Raw genomic sequence first — 18,455 nt, 5'->3', positions numbered from 1 at the left:
CCTTTTCAATTTCGTAATAAGGTGCTAGATTAATATCTATTCTATCTATCTAAGGCAAAAAAGGGTAATTCCCGGTTTACATTAAAAATACATTACATATTATAAATATGTGGTACGCAAATTAGTGTTACCAGATTTTATAATTATGTATTTTCCCCTTCGCGTTATATAAGCCTAAATTTCGCGTTGTACTGAAACCTAATTTTTCTAAATCGCGTTATATCGAAACCGCGTTGTATAAGACCGCGTTATACAAGGGATACCTGTATTCAAAACTCGTTCACTTTCTTTATGAAATAAAACGATTTAAAGTCTTCGTACAACTATTGACGCATATGTTGAACAACGCTCGTCCTCACTTTTTGTAGAGGGTAGAAAATGCCACAAATTCGCTTGGTCAGAGTATCACAGTTTGAGAAAGAACACGCAAATTTGACGGCTCCGGCGCAGTGCGGAGTAAATGCGGCTTTATTGAGAAAAGAAAACACCATTTGTTTCCGACATACCGAGATTCCAAGAAAATGTATATAAACTTTTTTTTTGAAATATCGAAAAAAGTGGGTTTTGTAATATTCAATGGATTCAATAGACAAATCGAAAAGCAGATTTAAATGTTTTTGATATGCCGAAATTATAAAAAACACCGGTACGCAACCAAATGTGATTAAACTGCAATGCTTCGAAGACTAAGCAAAATATTCAATATGATAACATAAAATTCTTAAAAATTTATCTTAAAATTGAGATGTTTGGAAAAACATCATTACAGAACACCATGTAGTAATTTTTTGTTACACAGTGTAATTCAATTATTTAATTGTTTATATGCATCTAAAATATTCTTAATTACTAAGTAATTATTGAAAAGAGCGAACATTTTAGTATTAGCGAAATATTGATATAAATATTTGCACTAAATTCGGTTTTGGTGCACGTTTGCGTTTTTTCCATTTTTTTTTTTTTTATTGGTAGATATTAAAAATATACAAATTTTTCCACATTTCTCTACTTAGAATTCAAAGGATATATTTCCGTTTCGCCTCCCCGTGTCAAAGTTATAAATATGCAAAAGTATCCCAGCCAATTTCATATCTTAGCAATACCTTATGTAGCTTCCCGCCCCTGGGCTAAAGCAGTGGTCCTTTGTCGTTAAAAAATATATTCGTATTTGTTTCGCTTAAATTGGTTTTGGGTGTCTTTTGATGTAAATTTATATGTATGTACATACATTTATATCTAGTATGTGAACGACTTTCAATTGTGTTTAATATTTTATCTTGTTTTTTGGGCTTTTATTAAACTTTGTTTAAAAACTTTGTATTTGTTTTCAGTTTTGGTGGTGGATTTGTTTATTTCCCGTCATATGTTCTGTACTTGTGTTTGTATCTTTTCATTATTGCTCATCTATCAATTCATCTTTATAATCAGCTCCTTCATCACCAAATAATTTAATTTTTGTACATAATTTTATTTCTTCTGTTAACATTTATTATTCACGTATGTCGTTGTCGTTGTTGCATCGGTGTTAGGTTCACGTTCTGGAAATGTCACCCCAGGCGGCAACATCAGCACTTCAAGGCCGGGTAGTGCAATGTCCACATCCACAAATATGTCTACATCTGGTTACGTGGCTAGAAGATCGGTACCGGCCACACGTAAGCAACGGCCAGCTAGCATTGCCGGTACTGGCATGTCGCTGGAGGGTGAGTAAATGTGCTTCTCATATTCATATGTACATACATACTTCATATGTATACATTTGTACATATTCGTATTAATTGAACTTACAAGTAGTTTAGTATGCGTGATGCTTGGTTGTTATATTTTATGTCTGATTTAGAAAGAATTGCTATATAATCATAATTATATATATAAATAATTGTCTGCCCAACTTACAGACCTTAATAAACACAAAAAAGATAATAGGCCGCCAGTGAAGGCTTCAACACCTTCATCTACGACAGCATCAGCACAAAATACCCCCAAACGAACATCAAATATGATGTCGACCTCAATGATTGTGTCATCTTCTTCCCGTTTGTCCAGTGCAGAGAAGAAACAGCCCTCAGCTAAGCGGGTAAGCCGATTTAAATATTTAAAAAGCCAAATAAAAGATACGAATTGTTTTATTCTCATTTTTAGGAACCAGTAACACCCAAAAACACCACACCCAAATCGCTTTCAAAAACTTCTAGCTCGGATCGCTTGAATAGAGCCAGTAAGGACGGAATGAGTAAATCATTAATCTCACCTTCTCCAAGCCAGACAATTACAAAGAGTGAAAAAGACAAAGTGACAGCAACTGTACAAAAGAAAGAGGAAACCATTGTTGTTCCAGTCCAGAGCAAAGAAGAAAAGAATTCTTTGAACATCGCGAAATCCGAAGCTGAGTTTACAGCTGATTCCCTTGTTGAATCAAATGAGCCGCCAGTAGTAGCAGCACCAGCTCCAGCTGACAGTGTAGGCTCAGTAACTCTACCGCCTACAGTTGAAAATGTCGGTGCAATAACCGAAACGGTTTTGCCGGTGGTGGTCGTAAATGAATCAAATATACAGTCACCACCCGCAGCTCCAGAACCAATCGAACCCAGACAAACAGAGAAGCAACCGGCACCGCCACAGCCTCAGCCACATCCACGTTCACAAAATGGCAGCAAAGAAAATTCAGAAGTCCGTGAACTTACTCCTCCATCTCAGAATGGCGATAGTAATGATTTGATGACTGCTTCGATGATTGCTAGAAGTAAGATCACAACTGAAGAAGAGGCGAAAGCAGCTTTGGCTGAAAGACGTCGTCTTGCGCGCGAGGAGGCTGAGCGACAAGCCGAGTTGGAGCGTCAACGCTTGGAGGCCGAACGACTTGCCGAACTAAAACGTCAAGAGGAGGAAGCTGAACGTCAACGCGCATTCGAAGAGGAAGCGAATCGCTTAGCTATGGAACAACGTCGAGCAGAGGAAGAGCGGTTGCGCCAAGCTATTGAAGTGAGTCCCGCAAGAACAACTGTAATGTAGTTAATCAATTAATGAATTGTGTTTCCGTTATTTTAGGAGGCAAAGCAAAAAGAAGAAGAAGATCGCCGCAAGCGAGAAGAGGAAGAGAAACAGCGCGTGCAACGAGAGGAGGCCGAAAGAAAGGCCAAGGAAGAAGCAGAAAAACAACGATTTGAGGTTGCCGAACGTCTTAAACGAGAGGAAAAGGAGCGCGAAGAACGACGCAAACGCGTTGAAGCGATCATGTCGCGTACACGTAAAGGGACTAGCGGTGGTGGTGGCAGCGCGACAACACCCAATTCCACACCAGTAAAGGTAAAAGTTGATTGACAAGTTGACATTAACAAGTTTATGTATATTTAAATGAACTCAATAGGAAAACAACACGCCCAAATCGACAGCTGACAACTTGCAACCGCAACAACTAGATGAATCCTTTACAACAACTACAGTTACCAATGCTGTTAGCAGCACTGATAGTAGCTCAACGTCGGGTTCCACTACGACTGCGACCACTCCGAATCCGCCACCACAAAGCATTACTGCACCAGTAACTGCAGTGCCCACAAACGCACCGAGAGCAGAAAAAATGGAGCCACAAAATACGCAGGCCATGTACGAGCAAGCTGTTATTGATAAGGAAACTGAGCTGATAAACAGTTTCTCCAATATGATAATCGATGAGAATGTAAAAAATCTTCAACAACAACATTTAAAACAACCGACACAAATTATCGAGGTGAGCAACGGAAAATTGCCGATTAACAGTGATGCGCTTTTACAGAATACCACAACAACAACTACTACAATAAATGTAAATGCCGTCGCAAACGGCAACGGCCATCACATCGAAAATTTGAACAATGAAAAGTAAGCAAGTCGATATTGATAATAAGTGGCTTTATGTATAATGCATGGCAAGCATGGCAGCTTTTTTATAAACAGTGAATAAGACCACTCGCAGGTCGAACAACCTTAGAGTGGACTAAAAATTTATTTTTGTATCTTAATGGCTAAATCACTGCACTAAATTTTCATCGGTAAAAGTTGTTAAATAAATAAGCAAACTTGCCTAAAATCTGCTTTCCCACTATAAAGTATCTTAAGCGGAATTTATCAGAATCTCATTGTTGTGCACGCAAAAGTATTCATTCGCTAATGGATTAGTTTAGGCTAACTTGGATTGCTGATCCTTCCATTCGCTTTATCAGCGTGCATGTCAACTAAGTCATGATCTTCAGAATAGTGAACAGAGAAGAAGATCCATGATGCTTTTAGCATTGCCTTCGTTACATTCTGAGCATGTTTCGCTTTGCATCAGACCGAATTTTAGCCGACTGAGATTGTATAACGATGAGTGTCGATGAAAACAAACTCGGTTTGAAAATAAAAGTTTAGCTCTTAGACTATATATTATATTTATTCCTTCCGCTGCATAGTGAAGCATAGCGCCACGTAGGCTATAAAACAATTGAAAAAAATGCTTCTATGCATAAAATGTATTCAGCAGCGTAAGACTTGCTTAAACTAGACAGATAGATTTATATCATTTAACTTTTATGTTGAAGGAGCATTGCTTACCTTTGTAAACCAGGGGGTGTAATTATTTTAACTCATAAATTTTTTTTTATTGGGGGAAAACTTGTTCATGATTTTTTTTGCTTTTAACGAACCATTAAATGATTCAAGTAGACTATGGAGCGTATTCTTTTGAATCCTCGCTTTTATTATAAAAGTAACGTCCAAGTCTAAACATAAATCGCTTGAGCCAATCTCGCTTTCAAATTCTGTTTTCTTCCATTTTTAATTCAATTGATTGAATTGTTATTTTAATAGTCCGGCTATATTGCATATAAATTCCTCAAATACTAAATTCTTGCTAATATAAATTATTTTGCTTATTAATGTTTTCACTTTTCAGACACTAAATAATAATGCACATATGCTTCATTGGTTTTTTTTTTTTTTTTTTGTTTTTGCTACTGCCAGCTTCAATTAATTTTTATTTATTTTTTTGTCTTAAATTATCCTCTCTCTGAAAAGTGATATCAATAACCTGCAGGATGCCGTAACACCAGCAACAAATCAATTAATTGATTTGAGCATTGAGTCACAAGACATTAACAATGCAATAAACTTCAACAACAACAACAGCTTGTTAAACACAACAACAACAGCAACACTAGTCACTGCAGATAGTCACGAAAATAAAGGTGAGTTCACAAAGGATAACACAAAAACAACAACTATTATAAAATTGTTTTCTTTTTATTTACAGATATTTCCCTACTGTGAGTCTGAGCGTGCTAGCAGCCTGCAAATATACGGACGCGCAAACTAACTAACTGCAACAAAGAAAAATGCAGTAGAATTATGACAATTTGAAAAAATGTATTGATTGTAGCGCGTTGGCGTTTTGAAGATGTTTTGTGTGTATGCGACATTTTATGGTTACTTGACATTTAAGGCGTAATTAATACGAGTTTAACTAATTTAAAATAATATACTTAGAAGCAAAGGAAACGCTAAAGCAAAGTGCATATTAAGTAAAATATTAGCTAAACACTGCTTAGCTCATTTGAAACATTAAAAATATTAAGCAAAGTATATAAAACCTTTGAATTAGGATCTAATGAACAAATGAGGAAAGGGAAAAAGCATAAAACTACGGCAAATGTTCCTCCCGAATCGAAAAAAAATTAAAAATTAGTTAGACAGTGAAAAAAAAGAGAAAGGTACATAAAATTGCTTGGAGTTCACATTGCGTATGCAAATCTTTAATGTATGTATGTGCGATATACTAAATTGTAAAGCGTAACGAGACAAAGACGTGAAGAAAATCGACTATATAGACCTGGAAAGAGAAATATTTGTCAACATTTTTTTAAAGCTTCAATGAAAAAAAGGAAAACTATTGAATTTATTTATGAAATGCAAGAATATTATGAATATTTAATCAAAAAGCAGTCACCTAAAATGGCTAAATGAAAAAACACATATAGAACATAAAATGTTTCAAGAAAAGAAAAATTCCATGTGGCGCTAAGTTTTGTGCTGTGAGCTAATAACTTTCTCTATACAGTCCATATTAACAACATGCACACATACATGCAATGCAGTGGAATATATTAAGCAAGTGCAGCTACATTTGCGGTTAATTAAAATGAACTAAGAGAGACAGATGTACATATGTATTTGTTAGAGCGAACAAAAAAAATTTAAGACGCATATAATTTAGGGACACCTAATATATTTTTCAAATATATTACCAAATGAATTCATGCCAATCATGTGTGTGCACCTGCCGTTCCATATAAATTTATCACTGTGTATAGCACAAAGATCGTACGAACGTAAATAGTGTATGGGATTCTGTATTTTGCTTTTAGTATGAAAGGTGAATTATGTGCGAAGCACAAAGTTTATGCAAGTACTGCTCGCATATAATACGATTCCTCTGATATTTTTCTTCTCATTACTTGCTTAATGCAAACACACATTTATACTTAGACGCTTTGAGCAGATTATGGATTCGCCTTTTCCGTCTTACATAGTACTTTATATACATAGATAGATATGTTTCAAATGTACTGATATGTTGCAAGGATATGCGTATACCGCAAACTAATTTGTGCTATCCATTGAAAAATACAATAATTTGCACATACATATGTATGCATATTTATAATGAAATTTGTTTTTTAGGACATATTGAAGGTACTAAGTCTCTCAACTTATCTTACAACACTTGTAGGGAGTAGGAAGCCATCACTAAGCCGTCTAATACTTTTGAAGATTACTTTTAAGCTATCTACTGTTTGTAAAACTTTTATAAATTAAACGTTCTTATCTTTCCACTAAGTTTTGGACTTCAGCTATTTTTTATTGCTACTTCCCTCTTTTTCATCATCATATTAACGGTAATTCAAAAACTTCATTTTCAAAAAGGCTAAGCGCATTCAACGCGCGTATCAAAGAATGGTATTAAATTTTAATTGAAATTAGCAATCGGGTGAACCCTATTATACGATCATATCTATTATGTATGGTAAAAAGTAGTAGTTTTATTAATGTTAGAGTGGGTCTGCTGATTTTTTTTACCGCAGGCAGCATAGACGCACGCGGGCAATATGTGGTAGTTAAATTAAAAGTCGGTTCGGGCAGCCATTTAATCATGCAAAAGATGGTTTGTTGCTATTGAAAGTTGAAAGCAAAAAATAAAGTGGTGGCCGCGCTTTGAAACGTTTAAATTAAATAAAAGCAAATCATAATAGAGTAGTATGTCAGCAATTTTGTGTGCGAGTTTATAGGTTACTTATATATATTTATGTGTAGTTAATGTATTTTCCGTTTTTTGATGCATATTTTTTTTAACTTTTATGTTATCTAAATTTACATTTATATATACCTATTTGCAAAGCTTATTCTTAAAAAATTAGATGAAAAAATCCAAACATAATGTTTCAATTTGTTAATATAACTTATTTATATACACATTGTAATAGCTGATACATAATTAAAATATAATTTTTTTCTATAATTCGTACGAGCATATCAAGCTTATTGGAAAACCGCGCCACAAAATTGTGGTCGAAATAAGGATAAGGTCTTCACGACTGAAGAAATATAACAAAAGGAACCGTTGTGATCGTTTAACTATTTCAAACTTAAAGTCGTCCACGCATTCTGCGTATTCAAGCAAGGGGAAAATATTTATTTTTATTAGTGTGGAGTTTCCAGAGTTCTCAAAATCGTATTTATTACCAAATTGATCAAGGTAGTTGGCGTTTTTAAGAATCAAATCGTCTGCATCGCTGAGCGTTTGCACATTTACGTTTGACAAATAAGTAGACACTGCTCTAGTGGCGTAGTGAGGTGGTTAGTCGAATGCCAGGTATGTGCTGCATGATAAAAGAAATTGTAATGAAATGGATATGAATCACTGCAATATAATGGCTCATTAAGTCGAAAAAACGTATCTCTTTTGCAAACGAAAAATCGTGGCAATACACGTACAGCGCCAGTTTAAAAGATACTTTGAAAAATTTCAAAAATTTGGTAAGAGAGTCGTAGCCGAGCGCATTTATGCGTGGAATATTGAACGTTAGTGGGAAGGACATTGTTTTCAGCTAATAATACATAGCCAATCACAGATCGGAACGCAGTGGCAAACCTTTGAGTGTGGTTTTGCCATGAGAATGCTTCTTCGAAAGCAAAACACAAATGTCATTCCGAGCACTGTTCTACTTCATTCAAAAAAAAATCAAACTCATGCCTCAAATAGCAGGAGCAGCTTGGCTTAAAGCTGACAAGGTTATGAGTGCCGCACTTTTATTACATTTTAATAATTTGGCAGTACTTCGAAAGCTTTAAAAATTAACTTAAATTCTAGCTATTTAAACGTATTGTTATATTTATTACTCTAATCTAATCAAAATTAATTGTTAAGAAACACCTACACGTAGTTCCGTTAATAGACTGCTCAAGTATTGCCTTTTAACGGCTCCAATGGCCTCTAACTGTGGCAGCTGATATCTTTTCTGGCACTGTGCATGCTATTAAAATTCTATTATTAATGAATATGAATAACATTCATACTTTAGCATGATTTAATAAAAACAAAAAAGTGCACGGAAATTCACTAATTTAACTACTAAATAAAAGCTTATTTATGCAAAATTGTAACACTCTTGTGCAAAAGTACGTGCGGGTATAAACGTTTTACAATCGTATGTCACAAGTGAGTGCTCTTAGTTTTTTGGTCATTTGGCACACTTAACAAACCTTCACCTTATACGTGTTTGCAATTTGTCTAGTTTAAGCCCACTTGTGTAATATAAGCGATTAATTAATATCATTTTTTTTAAACACGTGAACCATAATTGCCTAAGTTTCTGCGTCATAACTAATTCATCAATAACCAATGAGCTAATCAATATATAACTAAAATAATAGAACAACCATTACATACATACTTATGTATCTAATCTTATTTCAACTGTAACTCCCAATATAGTCTATCTATCGTTATCGTTACATTTAAAATAATTATTAATATTTAAATTTATTAACTTAAAAAGTAAATCGATGTAACTAACGTCTGAAAACAAATAAACACGCAGGCAATTCCAAACAGATAAAGCGAGGCCCAAAAATTATAATATGAAATTCATTTCAAGAAAATTCAAAAGAATAAATAAATTCAAGACTAAGAGAAGAAAATAAATTTAAGAAATATTTTATTTCAGAGAAAAGGTAAATATAATATAATTGCGATTTAATTTATTTTTTTATTATTTTGAAAGGCTCGCTATAACAAGTTCTCCCTTAATGCTACACTCAATTTAAACGAATACTCAATACTCGTAATTGTAACACTCCCAAAAACTCCATTCTAATGCACTTACATTCAATTCATCTTAACTGCTAAAAAGTCAATCACATTAACACTTGCACCTTTTTTTTAGTGGAAAATTGCATGTAAATGTTTGCTGTTAAAGTGCCGTCCCACGATGTACAGAATGCAAAGGTGTGGCCACGTTTACTCGGCAGAGGTAATTGTTACCCGGCTTTCAGCGAAATTGGAGGAATCAGCTGGTTTGTTGACGTAACAGTGGTTATGACAGCGATTTTTTACGAAAAACTGAGACTGTGTTGCTGGTATACGCAAAAATCATGCAACCTCCACTCGTTACTTTTTTGTCGTCTTAGCAAGGACTGACTGGAAGAGCGTAAGAATAAATGTGATATGAACAAACACAATTCTGCTGACAAAATTCCATTAACCTAATATCCAGAGTTACCCTCACATTTATGCTTTGGATGGCCAAACCTTGTATTCCGTCATCCTTGGTGATGTCCTTTTTAGAAACTATTCACATAAGTTGTCATTCGATAATCAACTTTCGGAACATAAGCGACATTTTTGTTAGTGATGTATTTGGTAAGCAATTTGGATAAAATAAAATACACTTGCAAATAATACCAAAAGGCGTTTAACTTAAAGAACGATAAAAGTCCTTAAAATTGTATGCAGACCACCTTACGGGGATCTATGTAAAGAGAAAAATCATTGACTTGACCGAAAGTAATCTATCCAACCAAGCAATTGCACGCAGAATTTTCCCCGACCCATGGATAATCGAGCCTTTTAAACAATATGAAAAACTATCGCAAAACCGAAAAGGACGCACTGCGAAAGCTACCATGTTAAGCGAACGATTCGTAGTTCTGCGAAAACTGCCCGATTCGAGACAAATTGGAGTAAGTTTAGGAGTTTCAGTTAGTGGCCGGACCCTTCATAATAATAGAGCAACAACCCCCATATCTAGGACGTAAAAAATTGCAAAAGAAACGAAATGTGTTTTAACGCCCCTGGCATACGCGTTTGAAGTACGCTCGTACCCAGGCACATTTATGTAATGAATAGAGAACTGCCATAAAAAAGTTATTATTAAACTCTTACTCTTTTATCGATGTTAATTTTAAACTTACTCACACCTTTTTTCGACCAAAAGCGCAATGTACATATGCACATATGAGTACATACATATGCATCGAAATCACAAATTTAAATTGTAGTGAATACTAACCGATAGTTTTCTTGTAAATTTGTTTCTCAGAATAATCAAATTCATTCTGAAACCATTTTACAAAAAAGAATATAGGAAATAAAGCAGTGGACCAAATGCCGGATTCACAGTGGAATTTTGCATTATAGGAAAACGAGCGCGTACTAAAAATAAGTGGATTATCCAGTTAGCTTATCCTGGTTTGGTATTTAATATATGAGTTTATTACTATTGATGAAATATTACAAATACAATTGTTATTTTGGAAGATCAGAGATTACTAACGACTAACCAACTCTGCGTTATATTTAAACCAAATTTTAAATGATTAAACTTAATTTAAAAACTCCGCATATCTAAACTTATAGTACATATACAAACAGAATCAGTAAAAAAATTTAACAAATCTTTGCAAATGCTGCCTCACTTACACGTTTTAATACGAAATTTAAGACTTTTATAAATTGTTAGGGATCATCTACTGGGCGAAATATTGCAACGAATATCACTTCACGCCATTGATCAGAACAGATGAAGTTCGCTTAGCGATTTAAAAATTTGTATACTTTAACACTGATAAAGTATCAATTATCCTAATCTGATCCAAACCGACATTAATAAAATAAGAACCTATCTATGGTAGTACATTCTTACAATAGAAACCATACTTATACATTTTTTTTAATTCTAAATATAGGAAATTTCTAAATTATCTTCACTTTTTTATATTAAAGCTGATCAAAACGTAACTGCTGCTCAATATTTTTCTTATTCAATATATCCAATTCCAATAACCTTAGTCGATGCATTTCTTTCCGATGTAGTTCTTTCTTCTTAAGTTCTTCCTTGTGCAAACGGAGTTTTTCTACTTTGAGTCGGAATCTCTTCCGGTTAATACGTTCCGATTCTTTTAAATGTGCGCTAATTTGTTCTAATTTTTCTTTCATTTCTTTATAGAGTTTAGCTTGAATTTGCAATTGTTTTGTTAGCAAAGACTCTATCTGTGTTGTGCCGGCTTGCGATGATAACTTCGGTTGAGACGGATTATCTCTTCCACTATTCCTCTCAATGTTAACTATAGGATATTCATCCTCAAGTAGACACATTTGTTCAATTGGTTTTTCAATATGTTCTGAAGATTCGGGGAACTCTGCCGAATCTTCATATGGTGGATCACATGCGGAGCTCTGGAAATTTATTTCAGACTCTTCCAATTCCTCGTTTTCTATGCTTCTTTTTCGTTTGTTGTTCGGTTTCTGTTTCTCCTTACTTTCTGTTGATTCTTTTTTTATAGCACTAATTTCGTCACCTTCTAAACAAACCAATCCTTTATTTAAATATAGCAGAAATGTTTCAGTGTGCCTCTTCTTCAGATGGGTGATGAGGCCAGAGGTACAGCAACCTTTGCGCGAAAAATTCCTTTTGCATATACGACAGCGAGCCTTTTCATCGGTGTCAGCATCGTAAAAGTTCCAAATAAAACTGGATTTCCTACTTGAGCTTCCTTTTGACATTTAAATTTTGTACGATATAATTATTTATTGAAATAAACAAAATACACAAATCGAGGACGTGCAAACTGTCGCAGTACTAGACATGCGAAACTGTCGATTATAATATCAATAGCATACATAGTTTTAATTTTCCATCGCTATCGATGCTTTTAAAAACTATCGATAGTTACCGTATGCTGTGTTCTCACGCCACATAATTCGCTTTATACTCCACATCTCCGCTCCTGATGAGCTATCGCATGTGAGACGAATTTTTATGTGGACATTTCATTGAATTCATTTTAATTTTTCATCCTCGCATTTTCCAACAAAAGAATTTTAATGTAAGGCTAAGAAACCATTCCTTTTTAAATTCCTTTTTCGATTTTATGACGTTTCCACTACAAAAATTACAAATAAATGAAAATTTAGCTGCCAAAACTACAAAACGACGAGTTTGAGTACATAGATAAAAAAAATTAGCTGAACAACGGACACCCTCACATTGTGAGAAAAGAAAACGCCGAAGCTAAACACCACTAAAAAGATACCATCAGCAGATAAACACAACAAAAGCTATGCATTTCATTTTTGCTTTCGAGCCATAAAATATCAAAATTTATAAACAAAGATTGATAGTTTAGCATAACTCAAACAAACTTTGACAACTTATGGACCAAATAAATAGCAAAGTCATGACTACAGGTCTACTGAAAAGGAAAACAAAGTTAGCCTTCTTACATGCCAAACGGACAAAGCTCCAATAGCAGCCTATATACTAATAGTTCCACATGTTTGTTGTTCGTTGCACCTATGTCAAGAGTAAACACCTAGGATTGACCATTTACAGTTCCCCTTACCGTCAAGTTGTTGCTCGTCGAAATAGTTGTACGAAAACTTCAATTGTTATGGAAGTAAGTCCTTCTTTATTTGTATATATATAATATATATGTATATATATATATGTTGTATATATATATATATATATCTTATATCTTATATATAAAATAAAGTCAACTTTTTGTGTGTGTTCGCTAACCGGCCGTGTCTTAAACCAAACTTACACACATTGTTAAGTAGGTATTGAAGATGGTTTACGTATAGTTTGGATACCTATTGGTGGATAGAGCTCGAGATATAGGTCAAAACGTGGACCCGGGTAACCTTCGAATGTGTATGTACAATATGGGTATCAAATGGAAGCTGTTGGTGAATGCTTTAGTTCAGAGTATTCTTCATGCCGCTCCGTGACTAGGGTCTCGAGATAGAGACCAAAACGTGGACCCGGGTAACCCTAGAATGTGTTTGTACAATATGGATATCAAATTGAAGCTGTTGGTGAATGCTTTAGTACAGAGCTGTTGATAAGTGCTTTAATACGGGGTAATTTTCATACCTATTGATGACTAGGGTCTCGAAATATGTGCCAAAACATGGACCCACCGTGTCTTTGCACCGAATTAAACCAAACTTACACACATTGTTAAGTAAGTATTGAAAATTGGTTTCGTAAAGTTTGGTTGTAATTCGGAACACTGGCAACGCGTACAGCGTTCTTTTGAACCAGCTATAATGTCGTTTACTTTATTAACGCTTGGGGCGGAACTGAACTGTCAAATTGACAGTGTGAGTTACAATGTGTCAATATTTCTTTCTGATTTGGACGCCATAAGGAGAAGACGTAAGTGCAAAGTGTAAAAATTGTTTGTGAAATTTTTTGGAATGGATTTTGGAACAGTGAATAATTTCTTACGAAATTCGAGAACTTAATGTGAAATCCGAACGTTCAAATGAAATTATGTGTTCGTGGAAAAAAAAAATTTGGTTTTTTTGTTTTTCAAAAATCTAAATTGAAAATAGTTATAAAAGGTACAATGTTTAATAAAACATTGAAATTGAAACGAAAAATTCAAGGATGATCAGGAAAAAAGAAGATTGTTTTTAAATTTCAAATAAAAGTTAAATATATAATTTGTAAGTGTTGTATTTTCCTTGTTATATTCTGAAATGAAATTACCAACCTTTCACATGACGTCGGCATATAATGAGCGAATATTTTATATAAGATATGCAGATATAAGAGATTTTTACACCACAGCTGCTAAATTGTTTCAATTTTTAATGCATGAGAAAATTGTGCGGTCACTTCTGTCTGTTTTTTTTTGCCTTTGTTGCAATACAATAATGGGAGTGGTCACTTTTTTTATTTTATGGTGAGAAATGAAATAAAGCAAAATAAATACGATGCTCTGTTGTTCCATTTTCATCAATTTGTCCAACTCATCATTTTATTTTTAAAGCCACCTTTAACCATTTTTTTTAACATACATTAAAGGAGTAAGTGGCAGCACCACCGTTTTACAACTTGAACTTAGTTGCTTACTTCGGCATAATACAAACGCAACCGGAATTTTAATAAAACCATTAAAAATTAGTTTATTAGTAATTTAGGCAAAAAATAGGTTGATATGTTCCCAATGTAAGCTTATAATTTTTATTGATTTTAATATTGAGGAATTAAGTAAACAGCGTTCTAAATGCTCTCTGACCAGTATGGCAATCTAAAAGCTTTTGCAGTAAGCTTTTTCTTTGGGGAACGGGGAACCTTTTCGGCTTTGGTTTGGTAGTTGCTTCTGTCCCAACCACAGTCACAGTAAATTTTTAAATTTCGTCGAGTGTGGATGCGTCTTCGCTCTCTGTGATACCACAAACTAACCGAAAATCCCGTTTAACGCCCACTCATCTGCGCCAATTTGTTGTCTTTGCTGTGACTAATAACAACGATAGTCACAAACAGAAAACATCCTACCGCTAATCCGATAACCCAATATAAGCTCACAATATTTATCGACGTTGTCAACAATTTGCTAAGTGCAGCTAACTTAAAAAATACAAGAGAAATTAACGAAAACCTTAAAACTCGTTTAAAGCCAAAATGTCATCGAATCGTGCACCAAAGTCCGGTTTTGCTGCGGAGGCACAACGCAAAGTGAGTACTTACAAACTTTCAGAAAAAATTAAAAAATGCATTTGCAACATATAATTGTGTTCTTCAATAACAAAACTAATAGTATTGCTTACCAGATAAATGGTAAATTGAAGTGTTATATTATTAATTCACCTTAAAAATTTTTTGGCTCGTTACTACAATTTAGTACAATTGCTGTTCTTAATTTTCTTTCGAATACGAAGGTTTTGCACTGTTACATTTTTAAAATTAAGTATGTATATAGCATAAAAGCGCGGTAAATTGTGACCGTCATTGGCATTCGTCTGGCTTCGCTTAAAGATGCGTACGGCGACCTTCAAAAGCTCAGTACGTATGTGCATACATATAACGTGTATGCATGAGTGACTATGTACATAAATATATACCTACATAGGTACATACACATCGCAAATTGTGCTGCTTCCAAAAAAATTTTACTTGAAAGTTTTTATGCTACAGGATTTAGTGTTTTGTAAATAAACAAAGAAAGTGGAATAACTAGGAATCTGGTAGGATAACCAATGTGATCATGACTGAAATCAATAAGTATAGAAGTAAGGAAGAGCAGCTTCGCTACAGAGTTCCGAGCTCAACGGATAAAATAATGAACGGCACCGTTTTTTAATCCAAACTAAGGGACAAAAGGGGGAAAAGTTGCAAATTTTGTTGTATTATTATTAAAATAAACAGCTAGACACAGACACAAGTTCCAAGAGATGATTAATAAGGGAGCTGGTAATGTAAACATGAACATAACAATGTGGCAAAATTTCATACAATATAATTGTGATATTTTAATTAATGGCTACAACAATAAACAAAACTATTCCATCAGTGCAAAATTTCCGTGTTTTCCGCATTGTATAACGTCTACTCGGTACATTATATGTATGTAATTGGCGTTGGAAAGATCAGGTGGAGAAGGACTTGGCTTCACTTGGTGTGTCCAACTGGCGCCGGTTAGCACGAGAAAGAAACGACTGGCGCGCTTTGTTAAGCTCGGCCAAAATCGCGTAAGCGGTTATCGCGCCAATTAAGAAGAAGAAGAAGAATTGGCGCGTACAGCCTTTTTGGGTGTTTGGCCGAGCTCCTTCTCCTATTTGTGGTGTCCGTCTTGATGTTGTTCCCCAAATGGAGGGACCTACAGTATCAAGCCGACTCAGAACGGCAGATATTTTTATGAGAAGCTTTTTCATGGCAGAAATACTCTCGTAGGTGTGCCATTGCCTGCCGAGGGGCGACCGCTATTAGAAAAATGTTTTTCTTAATTTTGGTGTTACACCGAGATTCGAACCAACGTTCTCTCTGTGAATTCCGAATGGTAATCACGCACCAACCCATTCGGCTACGGGGGCCGCACATTGGTACATTACCTATTCTATGTATTTAAAAAATGGCTCGATTTAATTCTGCTTTTGTAGCAATTCAGAGATGGAAATTCGGCTCATTCCACGTTCTGTTTGTTGGTTTTCAAATAGTTCAAAACTGCTTGGAGTTTGCCGTTTGTTTACTTATGTATGTGCCAGATTCCCCGAATTATTTAGCAATATTAATGGTCCTTTAGTTGTAGGTTTGATTCCTTTGGAAAACTTCCTACTTACACATGCAGAATTCTAGCAAATATATGTGTGTATGTGCAATAAATATGCATATTAATTATCAACCTATACGTTATTCTCTACACATACATATATAGTATTTATAGTTTATACCCCTCGACATAAATTCTTCCCCTACATTGCAGTTGATCTCTTCATTTCTTGTTCAGATTAACCCCAAATTGTGGCGAACGCGTAAAAATTTAAACTGGAATTCCAATTGAAGACTAGCAACACCCTAACAATTTAGTCTACCGACCAAAGCAATCAAGTGAAAGCGGTAATTCTATGAAGCTAGCATGGCATCGCGTGTAGCGCTAAACCGAATGGTCCGCGCGTAAGAGCACCGGCATGGATATTTCCTTTCATATGTACATACAAGTGCATAAATATGAATGCAAATGTATGCTGTAATATGGGTGCAGGTTTTCTACATACATAAGTATGTACATACATACGTATATATTGAAATCCTCCTTTGTTAGCTTACTTAAATAACAGATTATTGCACGCTTCAATTAGTAGTTTTTCATGACGGCACTGTAAAAGTTGTAGTCTGAAACGTTTTAAGGGGATCATCGGTTTGCGGGTTTATGTGTATGGCCCAGCAATTGCTATGGGTGAAATAGATATTACATGGAAGCGTTGTCTTGCATTAATTTATTTGTATGCATGTTCTTCATAAATATGATGTTGCTTTGTCAATTCGCTGGTCAATTTTATGGTGCATCATGTAGCTGTCCAAATGAAGGAACCTACAGTTTTATAGCGCATCCGAACAACAGATGTTTCTATAAAAAGCTTTTTCATGACAGAAATGCACTCAACGGCTTACCATTTTCTTCCGAGGGACGATTGCTATTGAAAAGAACTTTTCTGTACTTCGAGACTTCATGCTCACTATGGACTTCGAATCGGGTACCATCTATATGGTAGTCACGTACAAACGCACTCGGATACGGCATCCGTAGGTATGTATGTACAAGTATGTATAACAGGGTGGGCCATATAACATTTGACACTTCAGTTTTAAGTAAGAGACTAATGATTTTTTATTCGAAACTACATTCCTTACGGTTATTTATATAATATTTTTTTCATTTAAATGCAAGTAAACTTTTAATATTTCCCCATCGTTGTTCAAACGTTAATCAACCCACTTCGTAAACCGCAGATATTGACCTAACTTTGTCTTTATGCACTGGTATTTTAGTTGACACATTAAAAATAAGTAGTAGTTAAAGTTTCAAACGTTAGATGGCCCACCCTATGAGCATACTTGTATGTGGCGAGAATCTAAGTACTGAGTTCTACGCAGCTGTTTGAACTTTGAATGGTTCAATGATGTCATCGCTTTATTTGGTATATTACTTATGCTACCTCATATTCGCCAAAAACTCAGTACATACATATGTATGTACATTGTCATGCCTAAGTACATTTGTCATTTATGTTCAAATCATAGATGAGCGCTAAATTACTGGTGACTTTAAAGTAAGTGCTATCAGAGATACATATCAGTCAATTATCTCTCTATTTATATTCTCTGAAAAAATGCCTCTCAGAGAACACCTCATATGTACATATGTACATGCTAATATATTATATTATAGCTTTCGCCTGGGTCCTAGATATTTACCAGCCAACTAATAATAATAATAAGGCGTCTAACTGACTGAATAACCAACTAAATATTTAGCGCAATATTTTTCTATGATTCCTCTTCTATTTGTAAAGTCGGTTTTTGTCAATGATTCAACGATTAGAAAACACTGTGCGGCAGTAAACACTTCCATTGCTTAACACTCATTTC

General features: G+C 34.7%; 2 protein-coding genes across 8 annotated transcripts in view; both read left to right on the top strand.

Moving 5' to 3' along the window:
- Positions 1–7,537, top strand: part of LOC128859568 (ensconsin) — a 41,532-nt gene extending 33,995 nt beyond the window's left edge. For 6 of the 7 annotated variants that reach the window (XM_054096485.1, XM_054096484.1, XM_054096487.1 and 3 more), the window contains 7 exons: positions 1,530–1,703; positions 1,899–2,077; positions 2,143–2,982; positions 3,049–3,306; positions 3,368–3,861; positions 5,035–5,204; positions 5,270–7,537. In XM_054096485.1, coding sequence (XP_053952460.1) covers positions 1,530–1,703; positions 1,899–2,077; positions 2,143–2,982; positions 3,049–3,306; positions 3,368–3,861; positions 5,035–5,204; positions 5,270–5,286 — 2,132 coding nt within the window. In that variant the 3' untranslated portion in view covers positions 5,287–7,537. Of the gene's footprint in view, positions 1–1,529; positions 1,704–1,898; positions 2,078–2,142; positions 2,983–3,048; positions 3,307–3,367; positions 3,862–5,034; positions 5,205–5,269 lie in introns of those variants that run through there. The other variant, XM_054096486.1, reaches the window with a different exon arrangement.
- A 6,901-nt stretch (positions 7,538–14,438) lies between these two features.
- Positions 14,439–18,455, top strand: part of LOC128859569 (myophilin) — a 38,419-nt gene continuing 34,402 nt past the window's right edge. Inside the window, exon 1 of the mRNA XM_054096491.1 lies at positions 14,439–15,044. Coding sequence (XP_053952466.1) covers positions 14,991–15,044 — 54 coding nt within the window. The 5' untranslated portion in view covers positions 14,439–14,990. The remainder of the gene's footprint in view (positions 15,045–18,455) is intronic.

The sequence above is a fragment of the Anastrepha ludens genome, chromosome 4 (genome assembly GCF_028408465.1).
Source record: "Anastrepha ludens isolate Willacy chromosome 4, idAnaLude1.1, whole genome shotgun sequence".
NCBI classification, from domain to species: domain Eukaryota; kingdom Metazoa; phylum Arthropoda; class Insecta; order Diptera; family Tephritidae; genus Anastrepha; species Anastrepha ludens.
Note: the sequence above shows the minus strand (reverse complement) of the source record. Positions and strands in the feature narration are given on the sequence as shown.